The following is a 20,258-nucleotide window of genomic DNA, read 5'->3' as shown; positions in this document are numbered from 1 at the left end:
TGTGGGATTAGTGCTAGGGGGCCTGTACTGTGGGGCTTGTGCTAGGGGGTCGGTACTGTGGGGTTTGTGCTAGGGGGCCTGTACTGTGGGATTAGTGCTAGGGGGCCTGTACTGTGGGGTTTGTGCTAGGGGGGCTGTACTGTGGGGTTTGTGCTAGGGGGCCTGTACTGTGGGATTAGTGCTAGGGGGCCTGTACTGTGGGATTAGTGCTAGGGGGCCTGTACTGGGGGTTTGTGCTAGGGGGCCTGTACTGTGGGATTAGTGCTAGGGGACCTGTACTGTGGGATTAGTGCTAGGGGGCCTGTACTGTGGAATTAGTGCTAGGGGGCCTGTACTGTGGAATTAGTGCTAGGGGGCCTGTACTGTGGGGTTTATGCTAGGGGGTCTGTACTGTGGGATTTGTGCTAGGGGGCCTGTACTGTGGGATTAGTGCTAGGGGGCCTGTACTGTGGGGTTTGTGCTAGGGGGCCTGTACTGTGGGATTAGTGCTAGGGGGCCTGTACTGTGGGATTAGTGCTAGGGGGCCCGTACTGTGGAATTAGTGCTAGGGGGCCTGTACTGTGGGATTTATGCTAGGGGGCCTGTACTGTGGGGTTTGTGCTAGGGAACCTGTACTGTGGGGTTTGTGCTAGGAGGTCTGTACTGTGGGGTTTGTGCTAGGGGGCCTGTACTGTGGGGTTTGTGCTAGGAGGTCTGTACTGTGGGGTTTGTGCTAGGGGGTCTGTACTGTGGGGTTTGTTCTAGGGGGCCTGTACTGTGGGGATGTGCTAGGGGGCCTGTGCTGTGGGGTTTGTGCTAAGGGGCCTGTACTGTGGGATTTGTGCTAGGGGGCCTGTACTGTGGGGTTTGTGCTAGGGGGTCTGTACTGTGGGGTTTGTTCTAGGGGGCCTGTGCTGTGGGGTTTGTGCTAAGGGGCCTGTACTGTGGGATTTGTGCTAGGGGGCCTGTACTGTGGGGTTTGTTCTAGGGGGCCTGTACTGTGGGGTTTGTGCTAGGGGGTCTTTACTGTGGGGTTTGTGCTAGGGGTTCTGTACTGTGGGGTTTGTGCCACTCTCAGTCCGTGTATCCCATAATAGGGTGTCTCTCACAGTATATCCCATAATAGGGCACCTGCTCCCTATTATGGGATATACTAGTACTGATGGACCCCTTAATATGTGATATATTGGGAGAATTTGTTCACGCAAGCAAAATACAGGGAAAAAAATGGGTGGAGCCTATAAGGGGTGGGGCTTCTGAGAAATGGGAGGGGTCAAATGTAAGGGCGGGGTCTTGCGCCCCACCATTTTAAAACTTCACCAGCCGCCACGTCTATTCAGAGAAAGGGAATACAAGAAGACACGTGGCCACTCACTAAAACTAGAGGAAAGGCCTTTTAACCTTAAAGTACGTAGGGGGTTCTTTACTATCAGAGCAGTAAGGATGTGGAATTCTCTTCCGCAAACAGTCGTATCAGCAGGGAGCATCGATAGTTTCAAAAAACTATTAGATGGGCACCATAAAGACCACAACATACAGGGGTATACAATGTACGATTAACAGCAAACACACACACACATCATAGGTTGAACTAGATGGACTGATGTCTTTTTTCCACCTCAATAACTATGTAACTATGTATATGTTTGTAAGTGCATTTTATGAGTGTTTTAATAAAATACAGTAAAACCTTGGATTGCGAGCATAATTGGTTCCGGAAACATGCTTGTAATCCAAAGCACTCTTATATCAAAGCAAATTTCCCCATAAGAAATAATGGAAACTCAGATGATTCGTTCCACAACCATTTATTCATAAGTCCTTCAGTTTATAGTCCATATAAAAAGATTATAGCATTGCGATAGGTTGTGTAACCATAAAATGTCCATCCACAAATAGCCGCTTCCATAAGGGGATTAGGAGTAAAATCCAGCAGGAGCTACAGAGTATCAAAGAGAAGAGAGGCGCCTCTAAGTGTAGCAATATGGTTCCATTTAATGAAGGTACAACATTTAGCAACTCACATGGTTGATGAATAAAACAAGCACATCTAAGTATGCAGGCATCCGGGGTAAAGCTGTCCACATAGACTAGTCTGTAATCCTGACCGGGAAGACCACCCTGGAGTAAAGCGATCTGATAGCGAGGGTCAGCAAGGAAGGGATGATGTAGATGGCGGTGAGGAGGATGGTCCTATGTAGACAGCTTTATCCCTGATGCCTGCATCCTTAGATGTGCCTGTTCCAATCATCAACCATGTGAGTTGCTAAATGTTGTACCTTCATTAAATGTAACCATATTGCTACACTTAGAGGGGCCTCTCTTCTCTTTTATACTCAGCTGTGACTTGAGGCTACTTGTATATCAAGACATCGCTTGTATATCAAGTCAAAATTTATTGGAAAATTTTGCTTGTCTTGCAAAGCGCTCTTAAACCAAGTTACTCTCAAACCAAGGTTTTACTGTATTGGCATTTTAAATACGGTATCACACTAGTGGGGCTATTGTTTTTTACATACACCCATACGGATCACGTGTGATTGGAGGAGAAAGAGGAAGCATATCTGGGATATTCCTCGGGGATGTTAACCCACCCTATCCAAGCGAAAGGGAGGTGGTGACGGATGATCCACTGTTTTTGGAGGCTTTATACCATCAGAGTTTGCCTTATCCATGAGAGTGGGTGGGCATTTATTTCTGGTGAGTTCCCAATCTTTCTGGGGTGATCAGCACATTGGTGGAGGACTAGGAGGTTTTCTCTTTTAAGCTGCACAGTGGGATTTTGGCTCCTCTCCATCCTGGATTTCTTAGCATCTCTGTATTTATGGACTTCCTTTTTAGGCATCATTATGTGATGGACCTTATCTCCTCTTGCTAATATTTGTTTAATGAGGTGTACAGTAATGTGCTATATATGACCATAATTTATTTGCGCTACTGATGCCACTCTTTTCGATTAGGACAAGTTGGTGTTTTTTATTTTTTGTGTATGTTTCTTTTAAGTAGCAGCAACTCGTCTTTAGATTAGTAAAATTGGGTTATTCCCATGTAGGTGGTCATTTCACTTCTGAGCGCAGGGGGCCATTACAATTTTGTGTTTGGTATTTTATAAACTGCTACACTTAGAGGCGCTCTTCTGTGTTTCCCTTGTACCTGATCTAAAGCCGTCTTCACTCTTGGAGGAGAGCTATCGCCCTAGTGTTTGACCACTTCCCATCCACTCCAGCCTGTTTATGGACATTGTTGCAGACATTATTTGCATTTAGTCATATTTGTGGAGTTTTTGAGCGCTGACATTTTACCTTTGTTCTAGTTCTGCTAGGGGGACATGCTAACCACTGAGCCACTGTGCTGCAATAATTCTGGGAATTTTTTTGTGTTGTTTGTTACACTTCCTATAATTCCTCCTTTCCTGCCAGTGTCATGTTGTTTTCTGATTACGCAAAGTGGATTTTGTTCTTTAAACAAAAGTGCAGCCTTTATATTCCAATAAAACACACCACCATCAAGTATTACAGAGCTACCCATTTAGTCGGTGAGTTGAATAACTTTCGACTGCATTTCAACTGAAATCACATATTGAAAATAAACATTTGGTTTATGTTGGTCTGTCTGCCTGTCTAGTTGAAGGAGAGATGAGGATTTCTACTTAAAGCAGAAGAATCAACACAAGGGACTCATCATACTAGCCGTAAGTTATGTCCCTTGTGCTGATTTTTCTGTTTTTAGTTTTACCTAAACATAAGCTTTACTTCCTCACTTAATATATATTATTTTTGTTATGTATTTATCATTTTTATATTATTATTATTATTATTATTATTTTTGTATTATTTTTTGCCGTTATGTTTGTTATTGTTCATTTTTTATTATATATACAATTTTTACCCTTTTAACCACTTTACCACTAGAGCATTTTGCTGTCTTACGTCTAGGCCACTTTTTGCGATTCGGCGCTGTGCGAATTTAACTGACAATTGCGCGGTCGTGCGACGCCGTACCCAAACGAAATTGACGTCCTTTTTTTCACACAAACAGAGCTTTCTTTTGGTGGTATTTGATCACCTGTGCGATTTTTACTTTTTGCGCTATAAACAAAAAAAGAGCGTTTATTTTGAGAAAATAACAATATTTTCACATTTTTTTATATGAAATTCCCCCCCAAAAAGATGTAAAAACCAATTTTTTTTAAAATTTTTGGCCAATTTGTTTTCTGCTACCTATGTTTGGTAAAAAAAAAATCGCAATGAGCGTATTTTGATTGGTTTGCGCAAAAGTTATTGCGTTTACTAACAAAGGGAAAGATTTTTGTCATTTTTGGTGTTTTTTTTTTTACGCGTAATGGCGGCGATCTGCGATTTTTTTTGCGGGACTGCGACATTGCGGCGGACAGATCGGACCCTTGACTGACATTTTTGACACTTTTGGGGGTACCAGTGACATTACTACAGTAATCAGTGCTATAAATATGCACTGTTACTGTAAAAATGACACTGGCAGGGAAGGGGTTAACTTTATTGGAGAGGGAGGGGTTAATGTATGCCTGGTGCTTACTGACGTGTGGGGGGGGGAGGTGACTGAGTGAGACAAGGACAGATCGGATGTCCAGCTATGCTGAACAGTCCGATCTGTCACTCCCTGTCACTGAGGAGATCCGCCCGCTTGTGTTTACACAGGCGGGCGGATCTCCACACTAGATCCCCGACGATCGGGGCAGAGCAGCGGCGATCGCCGCTGCTCCTCCCCTGGCCCGACTCCCGCTGTGAATGAAAACAGTGGGAGCGCACCTCCGGCGGCACGCGAGCGCCGCCTACAGGGGAGGAGTCTGACGACGTAGGTCTACGTCGTCAGACGGGAACGAGCCACTTTGCCGCAGTACTATTACAGTACTTAGCGGTAAAGTGGTTAATAAACAAATAAAAAGAAAAGTTCACAACAGTCCAGCTGCACATGCATGGCTGTTACACTAGCACAAAGTCAACAGAAAAATGCAAAAGAAAATGCCGAGCCACCTGGCTAAGCTTCAGAAGCACCTCTGCAATGGGTACCAGCTTTCTTGGTTTTCTTGGCACACTGAGCTACAGTTACAGCCCAGCTGTACAAGCCCACCCCTGGCCTCTCGATAGAGGTTCTCCTGACCCCAAGCTCCCTCAATTTCTTGAGACTTGCAAACTTCCTCCAGTAGCCTTGACTTGCTAACTGCCTCAGTTTTCCCAGTCTCCACAGACTTGCACAGCTGTCCTGACTTTTCCAGGCTTGTGGCAATGAATCCACCAACGTGGGGTGTAGTCTTACCCACTTGCCGACCGGGCCATAGCCGAATGATGACTACAGCAGATTTAGCTTATTCTGGGAGGACGTCATTATACGCCCTCCCAGAATAAGCTAAATCGCACTTCCTGCATCACGGATCATGGTAAAGGGTCAATGACAGCGGTCCTTTACCACGTCGGTACAGTGTGTGAGGAGAAGAGAAAAACTGCAGCTGCACTCATCCTCTGCTTCCTCCATGCCACATCCATGCCTCATCCATGCCACATCCATGCCACATCCATGCCACATTAATGCCTCATCTGTGCCTCGTCTGTGCCACATCCATGCCTCATCTGTCCCCACCCATACCACCTCAGGGCTAATCCGTGGCTCATCCATGCCAAATCAGTGCTCATACATGCCACATCATTGCTCATCCATGCCACATCCATGCCTCATCTGTGCCTCATCCATGCCATATCCGTGCTCATCCATCCCACATCAGTGCTCATCCATGTCAAGTCAGTGCTCATCTGTGCCACATCCATGCCACGTCAGTGCTCATCTGTGCCACATCCATGCCACATCAGTGCTCATCCATGCCACGTCAGTGCTCATCCATGTCACATCCATGCCACGTCATTGCTCATCCGTGCCACATCATTGCTCATCCGTGCTACATCCATGCCACATCAGTGCTCATCCGTGCCACATCAGTGCCACTACAGTGCACTACAGTGCTTCACAAAATTGTAATGGGAAGTCAGGAAATGACGGTGCTCCCTGCATGTTGGGCCACTGTATGTGGCCAGGCTGTGGAAAAGTGTCACACATCTAGTATCGCTATACCCAGGAGGAGTAGCAGAATGTATTTTGGGGTGTAATTTTTGCACATGTTCTGTGTTAGAAATATCTTATAAATGGACAACTTTGTGTAAAAAACAGTGTGTGAGGAGAGGAGAAAAACTGCAGCTGCACTCATCCTCTGCTTCCTCCATGCCACATCCATGCCTCATCCATGCCACATCCATGCCTCATCCATGCCACATTAATGCCTCATCCGTGCCTCATCTGTGCCACATCCATGCCTCATCTGTGCCACATCCATACCACCTCAGGGCTAATCCGTGGCTCATACATGCCACATCATTGCTCATCCATGCCACATCCATGCCTCATCTGTGCCTCATCCATGCCACCTCAGTGCTCATCCATGCCTTATCCGTGCTCATCCATCCCACATCAGTGCTCATCCATGCCACCTCAGTGCTCATCCGTGCCACATCCATGCCACGTCAGTGCTCATCCGTGCCACATCCATGCCACGTCAGTGCTCATCAGTGCCACATCCATGCCACGTCAGTGCTCATCAGTGCCACGTCAGTGCTCATCTGTGCCACATCCATGCCACGTCAGTGCTCATCCATGCCTCATCCATGCCACGTCAGTGCTCATCCATGTCACATCCATGCCACGTCAGTGCTCATCCGTGCCACATCAGTGCTCATCCATGCCACATCCATGCCACATCCATGCCACATCATTTCTCATCCGTGCTACATCCATGCCACATCAGTGCTCATCCGTGCCACATCAGTGCCACTACAGTGCCACTACGGTGCTTATCAGTGCCCTACAGTGCTTCACAAAATTGTAATGGGAAGTAAGGAAATGACGGTGCTCCCTGCATGTTGGGCCTCTGTATGTGGTCAGGCTGTGGAAAAGTGTCACACATGTAGTATTGCCATACTCAGGAGGAGTAGCAGAATGTATTTTGGGGTGTAATTTTTGCTATGTACATGCTCTGTTTTAGAAATATCTTATAAATGGACAACTTTGTGTAAAAAAAAAAAAAAAATGCTTTTTCATTTTCTTTCCACATTTTCCAAAAACTTGTGGAAAAAAACGACATGTTCAAAAGACGCATTATGCCTCCTAGATTATGTGTTGGGGTGTTTGCTTTTTAAAATTGGGTCATTTTGTTGGCGTTTCCATTGTCCTGGCACTCCAGGGCCTTCAAAAGTGTGATTGGTTGTTAGGAAATTATATGCGTCATTTATGCTCCTAGAATACTTGGAGGTGCTACTTGGATGTAGGACCTCTGTATGTGGCCAGGCTGTGGAAAAGTCTCACACATGTGGTATCGCCATACTCAGGGCCGCTGTTAGAAATCATGGGGCCCCCTACAGCCCATCTGACGGGGTCCCTCTCGACCCCGCCCCTAGCTCTGTCAGTTATTAAAGCAGAGTTCCACTGGCTATTGTGTCTATTAAAAATCAGCAGCTACAAAAAGTGTAGCTGCTGACTTTAAATAAACACACACTCACCTGTCCCACGATCCAGCGATGCGGCCGGGGGGAACCTCGGTTCTCTCCATCTTCTCCCTGCGGTGCCGGCATCTCTAGTGTGGGCACCCGGCTGTGACAGCTTGCAGCTTCACAGCCGGGTGCACACTGCGCATGAGCAGTCGCGCTGCGCATCCTGAATGGACGGGCAATCTTCTGGGACCTGTGATGTGTCCCAGAAGATTGCAGGGAGGGAGGGGGAGAGGAGAACTTCCACTCGAGCCAACTAGGTAGTCTGAGCGGAAGTGGGAGTGGGTACCTGTCAAAATTAAGTACCCCCTCCCTACCAAAAAAAATGACATGCCACATGTGGCATGTCAGGGGGTCAGGACCACTTAAAGCGGAAGTTCCACTTTTGAGTGGAACTTCCGCTTTAAGATATTTATTAGACAGCTACAGAATTCACTCTGGTTATTGACAGGGAAGTTCTAAAATTAGGCATCGCTACTTAGAATGTGCATCATGTATAATATTCTTATTACATACTTAATAACCATTACTATAATATTCTAAACATATTATACATATTATAAAGCAGTAGAGATGTCTTATTTTAGAAATGTTTGCAACTAATTAGCAGGGATGAGCTAAGGTGTGTTCGGACCCTAGTCCTGCCAGGAAGCTGTCACAGTGCCTCACCATTCAAAAGTGTAGCTGAATGGGACAGATGTCAGTGTTTTGACATCTGTGCCTGTTCAGTTAGTGTCAGCATACTCCACACAATGGACAGGGGTGGACTTGTGATGACTCTATGAAAGGCCAGATGTAGATAGACTTGTGTCCATTTACATCAGGCTACCTCTGATCTCTCACATTTAGGTCTGAAAAAAATAGAAAAGGACGCAGCCCTCTTCCATTTTTGTTTTTGGACCTGAATGGACACGGAGGTAGGCGGGTGTAAGTCCATTTACATCCAGACTCCCGTGCACCTACATTGACCTTTCAATCAGGTCTGCATGAAAAACTGGCAGGCTGACCTAATTGGAGAGCTTGGGTGAAAGTTTCCTAAAGGGGAATGGTAAAAACACAGCGCAACTGCTTGCTTTTACTGCCCTGCGATACCAAAAGTGAAGCACATACGAGCTCGGCGCTCGTGGATGTCGGACCTCTCTATTTGTTTTAAATGGGAGTACATCTAAAAATTCTTATTAAACTATTCTCAAAATGTACTACACCATGGAGCCTTCTTTTTTTTGCATCTAAAAACGTAGCGAAGTGAATGTTAAAGAGAAATATACCCCAAAGGAAGCACACAGATTGTATATGAGCAGAGATTGCCTAGCACTAGGAAAGACCTTCTATTCTGTTACCTTACAGATTTAAGGTGAGCGGCTTGTACCCCCCTAGGTGCATGTTGCATTGCATGATTCACCAGGAACTGTCACTCATTTCTTAGTTTGGATTCACTATGTATTGACATCAAGGCTGTTGATCCTTCTTTATCACTGTGATTTGTGCTTTTGTCACCGTGTGCTGACACTTATTTTCAGTTTGGAGTCACAGTGTGCTGACACAAGACTTTTTAATTTTAATTTCATTTCAATTTTATTTTTCAACATTTTTTTTGTTATTTCCTTAACCACTTAAGCCCCGGAGGATTTTCCTGCTAAAAGACCAGGGGGTATTTTGCGATTCCGCACTGCGTGACTTTAACGAACAATTGCGCGGTCGTGCGACGCTGTACCTAAACTAATTTGACGTCCTTTTTTTCCCACAAACAGAGCTTTCTTTTGGTGGTATTTGATCACCTGTGCGATTTTTTGATCACGCGCTATAAACAAAAAAAGAGCGACAATTTTGCAAAAATAGCAATATTTTTCACATTTTTTTATATGAAATTCCCCAAAAAAAAAATGTAAAAATCAAAATTTTTTAACATTTTTGGCCAATTTGTTTTATCCTACATATGTTTGGTAAAAAAAAATCACAAAAAGCGTATTTTGATTGGTTTGCGCAAAAGTTATCGCGTTTACTAACAAAGGGAAAGATTTTTGTCATTTTTGTTGTTTTTTTTTTTAACGCGTAATGGCGGCGATCTGCGATTTTTTTTGCAGTACTGCGACATTGCGGCGGACAGATCGGACCCTTGACTGACATTTTTGACACTTTTGGGGTTACCAGTGACATTTCTACAGTAATCAGTGCTATACATATGCACTGTTACTGTAAAAATACACTGGCAGTGAAGGGGTTAACTTTATTTGGGAGGGAGGGGCTGTGTGTGTCCCTAGGGGCGTGATTCTTACTGTGATTGGCTGTGGCTCTAGCTGTAAGGACACTGATCAACGGATCTACATACTAGATCCGTGTAATCAGTGTCTTTACAGCGAGGAGAATGACAGGCAGCTTGTTTACACAAGCTGCCTGACATTCTCCCTCTCCCCCGACGATCGCCGAGTGGCCGGCGGACATCGGGTCCGCTGGTCACACGCGCGGGGGGGTGCGTGACCGCGCGGGAGCGGGAGCGCGCCTCCGCGGGCGCGCGCTCGCTCCCCAGACCCTCCCAGGCTAGTGACGTTAATTAACGTCACTCTGCCTGGCAGGGGCTGACCGCCGCAGTAAATCTACTTGCGGCGGTCGGCAAGCAGTTAATATATCACTTTGACTTTTGTATTTGCCACCACTCTACTCTGGGTTCCCCTGCATATATTCATCAGTCACATTTATGTGTACATTTGATGTATATTTATCAAGATTTTAACAACGGTTTTTAATACATCAGCCTTGCAACGCAACATTTCCCCCGATTTACACTATATTTATTAGCCAGGGTTTGCTAGTTTTATGTTTGCTAGCTGCTGGGTTTATTCTTCACATCCCTTTTGAGAGATAGCGTGAGAGCTTTACACCATTTTTCAAAAAACACAGCTCAACTGCTTGTTTTTACTGCCCCTGCAAACAGAAAGGTAAACTAGCATCTTGCTGTGCTTGCTTATGATCACCATCACTATGTTGATGACAGCACAGCAGGTGCTGTATGGCTTTGTCACAGGGTGTCACATGGTTGTTGGGTGCTGACTTTGTTATGGCTGTACAGTGTTAGTCTCTAACACATAATCATACCTCCCAACTTTTGAACTTTGTAATGAGGGACACTAAATGAAAAAGCAAACCTGCGGCAAATTGTGGGTGTGGCCAATTGCTTAGCAGTGGGAGGGGCTTAAGGGATAGGGTAAACAAAACACAGACTTCCTAGTACTCATAAAATATGCTTTGATTGCTCAGCCTACCTTAAAGAAGAACTTCATTAAAATAGTCAGAGACTGCATAGCAACCAGCAACTGTTGACAATGAAGACTTTGGTGAGAAGTATATAATGTACAGTATTGTGTATATAGTGCAGGATTGTGTAATGTGCAGAATGTAGGAGACAGGAGTATGTAATGTACAGAATGCAGGAGACAGGAGTATGTAATGTACAGAATGCAGGGGTCGGACTCTGCACCATCCACCCCCCCAGCTCTATACACCCCAAATGCCCACCCAGCTCCATACACCCCCCATCCACCCCAAATGCCCCCAGCAGCTCTATCCACCTCAAATGCCCACCCTAGCTCCATCCACCCCAAATGCCCACCCTAGCACTATCTATCCCAAACACCCATCCAACCTCCAAACACTCCAAATGCCCACCCCAGCTCCATCCACCCCCCCATCCAGCTCCATTCACCCCATATGCCCACCCGAGCTCCATCCACCCCAAATGCCCCCAGCTCCATCCAACCCAAATGCCCCCTTTTGGGGGGCGCAAACAGAAAAATGTAATAGGCATTGCTTTGCGGCAAAAAACGCTGTAAAAAAATTGCGTGACTTTGAGGTCACAAAAGTGTGAAAGGGGCCTTCAGTAATCAAGGTATAGTGTGCCCCCTTCAATGTAGAGTGACCAGTGTGCCCCCTTCAATGCAGAGTGACCAGCGTGCTCCCTTTCAATGCAGAGAGACCAGCGTGCCCCCTTCAATGCAGAATGACCAGTGTGCCCCCTTCAATGCAGACAGACCAGCGTGCCCCTTTCAATGCAGACAGACCAGCGTGCCGTGCCCCCATTCAATGCAGAGTGACCAGCAAGCCATGCCCCCCTTCAATGCAGAATGGCCAGCGTGCCCCCTTTCAATGCAGAATGGCCAGCGTGACCCCTTTCAATGCAGAATGGCCAGCATGACCCCTTTCAATGCAGAATGACCAGCGTGACCCCTTTCAATGCAGAATGACCAGCGTGACCCCTTTCAATGCAGAATGACCAGCGTGACCCCATTCAATGCAGAGTGACCAGCGGGCCGTGCCCCCATTCAATGCAGAGTGACCAGCATGCCGTGCCCCCCTTCAATGTAGAGAGACCAGCGCGCCCCCTTTCAATGCAGAATAACCAGCGTGACCCCTTTCAATGCAGAATGACCAGCGTGACCCCTTTCAATGCAGAATAACCGGCGTGACCCCTTTCAATGCAGAATAACCAGCGTGACCCCTTTCAATGCAGAATGACCAGCGTGACCCCTTAATGTAGAATAACCAGCGTGACCCCTTAATGCAGAATGACCAGCTTGACCCCTTAATGCAGAATGACCAGCGTGACCCCTTAATGCAGAATGACCAGCGTGACCCCCTAATGCAGAATGACCAGCGTGACCCCTTAATGCAGAATGACCAGTGTGACCCCTTAATGTAGAATGACCAGCGTGAGCCCTTAATGCAGAATAACCAGTTTGACCCCTTAATGTAGAATGACAAGTGTGACCCCTTAATGCAGAATGACCAGTGTGACCCCTTAATGCAGAATGACCAGTTTGACCCCTTAATTTAGAATGACCAGTGTGACCCCTTAATGTAGAATGACCAGCGTGACCCCTTAATGCAGAATGACCAGCGTGACCCCTTAATGTAGAATGACTAGCGTGACCCCTTAATGCAGAATGACCAGCGTGACCCCCTAATGCAGAATGACCAGCGTGACCCCCTAATGCAGAATGACCAGCGTGACCCCTTAATGTAGAATGACCAGCGTGAGCCCTTAATGCAGAATAACCAGTGTGACCCCTTAATGCAGAATGACCAGTGTGACCCCTTAATTTAGAATGACCAGCGTGACCCCTTAATGTAGAATAACCAGCGTGACCCCTTAATGCAGAATGACCAGCGTGACCCCTTAATGTAGAATGACCAGCGTGACCCCTTAATGCAGAATGACCAGCGTGACCCCCTAATGCAGAATGACCAGCGTGACCCCTTAATGCAGAATGACCAGTGTGACCCCTTAATGCAGAATAACCAGCGTGACCCCTTAATGCAGAATGACCAGCGTGACCCCTTAATGTAGAATGACCAGCGTGACCCCTTAATGCAGAATGACCAGCGTGACCCCCTAATGCAGAATGACCAGCGTGACCCCTTAATGCAGAATAACCAGCGTGACCCCTTAATGTAGAATGACAAGTGTGACCCCTTAATGTAGAATGACAAGTGTGACCCCTTAATGCAGAATGACCAGTGTGACCCCTTAATGCAGAATGACCAGTGTGACCCCTTAATTTAGAATGACCAGTGTGACCCCTTAATGTAGAATGACCAGCGTGACCCTTAATGTAGAATGACCAGTGTGACCCCTTAAATTAGAATGAACAGTGTGACCCCTTAATTTATAATGACCAGTGTGACCCCTTAATGTAGAATGACCAGCGTGCCGTGCCCCCCCCCCGAGAGCGGTGCACTTACCTGTCCCTCTGTCCCCCGGCGTCTCCTTGAGTCCTTCTGCCTCCTCCTCGGCCAATGCCATCGCAACGGAAGACGAGGGCGGAGCTGGGAGGAGGAGGGGGCGGGCGGCAGAGGAGATGGACAGGACACGGAAGACGAGTGGGAGCTGGGAGGAGGAGGGGGCGGGTGGCAGCGATGGATGAACACGGAAGACGAGGGCGGAGCTTGGAGGAGGAGAGGGCGGAAGGCAGCCGCATTATCGGAGACATTATCCGCCGGCCAGATTTTCCGGGACTTCAGCCCAGCTCCGCGGGACCCCGGGACCCCCTTCAAATTGCGGGACAGTCCCGCGGAATCTGGGACGGTTGGGAGATATGAACAATACAGGCTAAAGTTAACAGTCAGCACCCAACAACCATGGGACACCCTGACAGAGCCATACAGCACCTGCTGTGCTCTCATCATCATAGTGATAGGGATCATAAGCAGGCACAGCAGGGAGTGTGAAGACTGTACCTTAATTATAGAGTAGCCTGTGTCAATGTGAGTGCAGGGGGCTGCTTGCCTGTGTGCTCCTCCCACCCACCTTCAGTCTCTGCCTCCCATCAGTCTCTCAGACTTCCTGTTCCTTCAGAGCTGGAATATGAGAGGGAGGAGCAGTCCGGATCTACATATGAATCCATCCGCCGGCATAGACAGTGTACAGCGGCCAGGATTATCTGCCTGCAGCCCTGCACCCGAAAATGTGCTGTCATCTCCTGGGCTCCTCTCCTAACTCCATGGGGCCCAGTAAATTGTAACTTTGCACCCCAGTAAGCAAGAGGGTGTGGGGATGTGGTGAAGTCCTGTTTTTTTTTTGTTGTTTTTTGCTAAAAATTAATTTTACAGCTGCCGGGCCCCCCTGTAGTGCTGATGGAGCCCGGGCCCGTACAAAAGGGCTGGTTGTACTGCCCTATCAGCGGCCCTGGCCATACTCAGGAGGAGTAGCAGAATGTATTTTGGGGTGTAGTTGCAATTATGCCTATACAGTGTGTGAGAAATAACTTGGTAATATGACCATTTTGTGAAAAAATAAATAAATAAAAATCTTCATTTTGCAAAGAATTGTGGAAAAAAATTACAACTTCAAAAAATTCACCATACCTTAATACCTTGGAATGTCTGCTTTCCAAAAAGTGTCATTTGGGGGGTATTTGTACTTTACTGGCTTGTTAGGGTCTCAGGAAATGAGCTCGTCAGTACATCAAGTGTGATCAATTTTCAATGATTGGTACCATTGCTTGAAGACTCTATAACAGGGATGCTCAAACTACGGCCCTCCAGCTGTTGCAGAACTACACGTCCCATGAGGCATTGTATAACTCTGACATTCACAGCCATGACTAGGCATGATGGGAATTGTAGTTCCTGAACAACTGGAGGGCCATAGTTTGAAGACCCCTGCTCTATAACCTTCACAAAGACCAAATAATATATACTTATTTTTCCCAAAGATATGTAGCAGTATACATTTTGGCTAAAATTTATAAAGAAAAATTGCAAAATTTGCAAACTTTTAAAACCGAAACGAAGAAAAATGCATTTTTTTCCAAAATTTTCGGTCTTTTTTTAAAAAAAAACCCAATGATGATTATATACCACCAAAAGAAAGCTCTGTTTGTGTGACAAAGGGACAACAATTTCATATGGGTGCAGTGTTGCATGGCTGAGTAATTGCCATTCAAAATGTGAGAGCACTGAAAGCTGAAAATTGGTCTGATTAGGAAGGGGGTTGAAGTCCCCAGTGGGTAAGTGGTTAAGCAGGAACTCGAGTCCCTCCTGGCTGGAACACTCAGCTTTCTCCTAACAAGGCTCTGTCACCAAAATGGGAGCTCTGAACTATGCTTAGGCTTGGCTTATAATGAGCATGCACACCTGTGTACTAACACAACCTGCAGGTCTCCAATAAAACCTGGACACAGTATTGGCTATTTCTTCCCACCTAAGGCTAGGTTCACATCCATGGAAAAAGCAAGGTCCATAAAGACATGGATGGATGAGTGAGTTTGGGGTGGAGGAACTTGATTGGCCTGCACAGAGTCCTGACCTCAACCAGACAGATCACCTTTGGGATGAATTAGAGCGCAGACTGCGAGCCAGGCCTTCTCGTCTAACATCAGTGCCTGACCTCACAAATGCACTTCTGGAAGAATGGTCAAACATTCCCATAGACACTCCTAAACCTTGTGGACTGCCTTCACTGAAGCTGTTATAGCTGCAAAGGGTGGGCCAACTTAATATTGAACCCAACAGACTAAGACTGGGATGCCATTAAAGTTCATGGGCACGTACAAGCAGGCTTCCCAATACTTTTGGTAATATAGTGTGTGTGTGTGTGTATATATATATATATATATATATATATATATATATATATATATATATATATATATAGTATCTCACAAAAGTGAGTACACCCCTCAAATTTTTGTAAATTTATTATATCTTTTCAAGTGACAACACTAAAGAAATGACACTTTGCTACAATGTAAAGTAGTGAGTGTACAGCTTGTATAACAGTGTAAATTTGCTGTCCCCTCAAAATAACTCAACACAAAGCATTTAATGTCTGCACCACTGGCAACAAAAGTGAGTACACCCCTAGGTGAAAATATCCAATTTGGGCCCAAGGTGTCAATATTTTGTGCGGCCATCATTATTTTCCAGCACTGCCTTAACTCTCTTGAGCATGGCATTCACCAGAGCTTCACAGGCTGCCACTTAAGTACTCTTCCATTCCTCCATGATGACATCACAGAGCTGGTGGATGTTAGAGACCTTGCGCTCCTCCATCTTCCGTTTGAGGATGCCCCACATATTCTCAATAAGGTTTAGGTCTGGAGACATGCTTGGCCAGTCCACCAACACCTTTACCCTCAGCTTCTTTAGCAAGGCAGTGGTCATATTGGAGGTGTGTTTGGGGTCGTTATCATGTTGTAATGCTGCCCTGCAGCCCAGTCTCCAAAGGGAGGGGATCAGGCTCTGCTTCAGTATGTCCCAGTACATGTTGGTATTCATGGTTCCTTCAGTGAACTGTAGCTCTCCATTGTCGGCAGCACCTCTGCAGCCCCAGACTTTGATACTCCAACCACCTTGATTGACTGTAGGCACTTGTCTTTGTGTTCCTCACCTGGTTGCCCGCCACACACGCTTGACACCATCTGAATCAAATAAGTTTATATTTGTCTCATCAGACCACAGGATATGGTTCCAGTAATCCATGTCCTTTGTCTTCAGCAAATTGTTTGCGGGCTTTCTTGTGCATCACCTTTAGAAGAGGCTTCCTTCTGGGACGACAGCCATGGAGACCAATTTAATGCAGTGTGCTGCGTATGGTCTGAGCACTGACAGGCTGAGCCTCCACCCCTTCAACCTCTGCAGCAATGCTTGCAGCACTCATTCATCTATTTCCCAAAGACAACCTCTGGATATGACGCGGAGCACGTGCACTCAACTGCTTTGGTCGACCATGGCGAGGCCTGTTCTGAGTGGAACCTGTCCTATTAAACCTCTGTATGAGCTTGGCCACCGTGCTGAAGCTCAGTTTCAGGGTCTTGGCAATCTTCTTATAGCCTAGGCCATCTTTATGTAGAGCAACAATTTTTTTTTTAAGATCCTCAGAGAATTCTTTGCCATGAGGTGCCATGTTGAACTTCCAGTGACCAGTATGAGAGAGTGAGAGCGATAACACCAAATTTAACACACCTTCGACCCATTCACACTTGACACCTAGTAACACTAATGAGTCACATGACGCCGGAGAGGGAAAATGGCCAATTGGGCCCAATTTGGACATTTTCACCTAGGGTTGTACTCACTTTTGTTGGTTTAGACATTAATGGCTGTGTGTTGAGTTATTTTGAAGGGACAGCAAATTTACACTGTTATACAAGCTGTACACTCACTACTTTACATTGTAGCAAAGTGTCATTTCTTCAATGCTATTCCAATAAATATTTCGAATGACTGAATGCTTGGGTCATTTTGGGCTTACACTACCACCACATGGATGACTTATTCATGCGGAGATGGAACCATCAACAATGTGTAGGCGAAGGCACAGAGGCAGAATGAGTGAAGATCAAGGACATTCTACGTCTCCGGCACAGCCTACACATATTTTAATATGTAAATCTTTCCCTGGTCTACTTCTCCTGAAATTATTAGGCAGCAGCAGCGGTGTATTTCTTCTGCGTGCATGTATACCTTCAAGTAAATGTGTACATGTGTACAGGTTACAATATGGACAAAATCGGACCATAGACCCAAATGTTTCTAGTATTGGTTTACCTAGGTAAATGCTTTGGACCAAAACAGAGTGGTGTGAATGAGCCTATAGAATACAATACCGCTGAGTTCAGATTAGTATATTTTACGGATCCTAACAACGCATACTGTACACCCATGTGTATGAGGCCCAATGTGTGTTCACATTCTGTCAACGAGCTGGAAAGCTGTAAGGTTACATTCTAGTTTTGTTTTGCACAATTTTCATTTTCTGTTCACTATGTTTCAGGTTTTCAGTTACAGCCATGCGGGTGACAGTTATGGCCACAACCTTCCTCCTTCTGCTGCTCTTACATGGTAGTATCTGTGATGTGCCTGCATGCTGTATGAAAAAAACGAAAGAAGTCATTGCACATTGATGAAATGTTGGAGTATTCAGTACATTTATTCAAGTATAAATATATATAATATATAATAATATACATTGTTTAATATATAAATATAAGGTGTTGTAAATATTATGTAACCCTCTTTTGGAGGATATGAGAAATGACCCTCCTGAAACAGCCTTCAGGTGTGTGGGGCAGGGGGTGCAAGAGAGGCCCCCCACAATATTCCAGTCTCCACCAGGTATGTGATACATCATCCAAACATCATGTATAATAGAGGTATTACTACCCCTGTTACACCAGACAGCTTCCCACTTTCAATGGTTGCTAAGAATACCAACAGGTGCAGTCACCGACGAGTCCTTAGCAACCAGTGACGTCATAGGTCCTATCATTTGCTTACATGGCCAGGAATCCCTGGCCATGCAAATCAGCCTTGGATATTTAAAAAAAAAAAGCCATGGGAGTTCCCTCATAACTTATGACAGGCCTTTCAGGTCTGGTATGAATTTTTAGCAGGACCCCAAGTAAAAAAAAAAATCCCAATTCTATGCCAAATCTTTTGCATTCAGGTATGAGATTTAAGAGTTTTAGTGGCCCGCTGTTCTCCAATGGTCCACTATTCTTCTCTGGTCCGCTGTTCTTTAATGGCCTCTGTTCTCTCTGGCCTGCTGTTCTTCTCTGGCCTACTGTTCTTCTCTGGCCTACTGTTCTTCAATGGCCTACTGTTCTTCAATGGCCTACTGTTCTTCAATGGCCTACTGTTCTTCAATGGCCTACTGTTCTTCAATGGCCTACTGTTCTTCAATGGCCTCTGTTCTTCAATGGCCTCTGTTCTTCTCTGGCCTGCTGTTCTTCTCTGGCCCGCAGTTCTTCAATGGCCACTGTTCTTCAATGGCCTCTGTTCTCTCTGGCCTGCTGTTCTTCTCTGGCCTACTGTTCTTCTCTGGCCTACTGTTCTTCAATGGCCTACTGTTCTTCAATGGCCTACTGTTCTTCAATGGCCTACTGTTCTTCAATGGCCTACTGTTCTTCAATGGCCTCTGTTCTTCAATGGCCTCTGTTCTTCAATGGCCTCTGTTCTTCAATGGCCTCTGTTCTTCAATGGCATCTGTTCTTCTCTGGCCTGCTGTTCTTCTCTGGCCCGCTGTTCTTCAATGGCCACTGTTCTTCAATGGCCTCTGTTCTTCTCTGGCCCGCTGTTATTCAATGGCCCACTGTTCTTCTCTGGCCCACTGTTCTTCTCTGGCCCACTGTTCTTCTCTGGCCCACTGTTCTTCTCTGGCCCACTGTTCTTCTCTGGCCCACTGTTCTTCTCTGGCCCACTGTTCTTCTCTGGCCCACTGTTCTTCTATGGCCCGTTGTTCTTCAATGGCTCAGCTTGCTGTTCTTCTGGGGCCCTCTGTTCTTCAATGACTCGCTGTTCCTCATAATTCATACCAGGCTTTTCATGTTCTGGTAATAATTTTAAGTGGGACCATAAGCAAAAAATAAATTGAGCTGTCCTCCCCCCGTATTCTTTACCAAATCTTTCAGGTCTGGTATGGGTTTAAAGGTAAACCTCTTTCTAATTCTTCAAAAAAATGCACAACTCCCTGCATATTAACCTAGAAAATATCCATAACTTTTAACATTCAGCTTCCAATGGGATTTGGCACCTGAACTTTAGTATTGTTCACCAGACCCTGCGAAAACTGTACGCAGGTGTGTTTAGCTTTCCATTAAAATTGCAACGAATGGCTTTACACTGCTGTTTGAGGGTTTATGCCAGTGTCTGTGTAAACCTACACAAAGGCATACAACCCTGGTTTCAGAGAGTTTGCATTTAGGGTTGTACACCACGCGCACACAAATTAATTTTTTTTCAAGAAAGATAACTTTTATTTAAGAATAAGATCAAACATTGTACAAACAGTATTAATCGTAATGCAAATAAAGAGATTGTTTGTATCAACATACAGCAGTACAATAAATAGACAAGAAACCACAAAGCAATAATAATAATATCTTAACCCAACGTAAAATAACTACCGTGTAAGCAAAGAGCTAAGTGGAAAGCATTAGAACAGGAGTAGGGTAAAAGCAAAAATAGAGAGGAGGGGAAAAGGGAGAGGGGCAAAGGTGAGAAAGGAATAAGGGTGGGGCAATAAAGGGGGAAGAGAAGGGAGGGAGGGGAAGGACTCTTCACCATCTGTATTCAACTGCAACATTCCGAACATTTGCGATTAAACCTCAAAAAGCCTGTGCATAATCAGCTGTGGAGGGGCCAAGGCCGGATCATCCAGCCAAGGTTGCCAGATTGAGTAAAACTTTTTTTGCGCCTTTCTGTGTTGGTAGGTCA

The 20,258-nt window shown here is 45.7% G+C and overlaps 1 protein-coding gene across 2 annotated transcripts in view; it reads left to right on the top strand.

The window, feature by feature from the left end:
• Positions 1 to 3,439: 3,439 nt before the first annotated feature.
• Positions 3,440 to 20,258, top strand: part of LOC309547485 (apovitellenin-1-like) — an 89,025-nt gene continuing 72,206 nt past the window's right edge. The window contains exons 1-2 of one of the 2 annotated variants that reach the window (XM_082247355.1): positions 3,440 to 3,514; positions 17,818 to 17,885. In XM_082247355.1, coding sequence (XP_082103481.1) covers positions 17,834 to 17,885 — 52 coding nt within the window. In that variant the 5' untranslated portion in view covers positions 3,440 to 3,514; positions 17,818 to 17,833. Of the gene's footprint in view, positions 3,515 to 3,588; positions 3,671 to 17,817; positions 17,886 to 20,258 lie in introns of those variants that run through there. The other variant, XM_082247356.1, reaches the window with a different exon arrangement.

This window comes from Pelophylax lessonae (genome assembly GCF_965119305.1).
Source record: "Pelophylax lessonae genome assembly, chromosome: 2".
In the NCBI taxonomy this organism is placed as follows: domain Eukaryota; kingdom Metazoa; phylum Chordata; class Amphibia; order Anura; family Ranidae; genus Pelophylax; species Pelophylax lessonae.
This window is presented reverse-complemented; position numbering and strand designations above follow the sequence as displayed.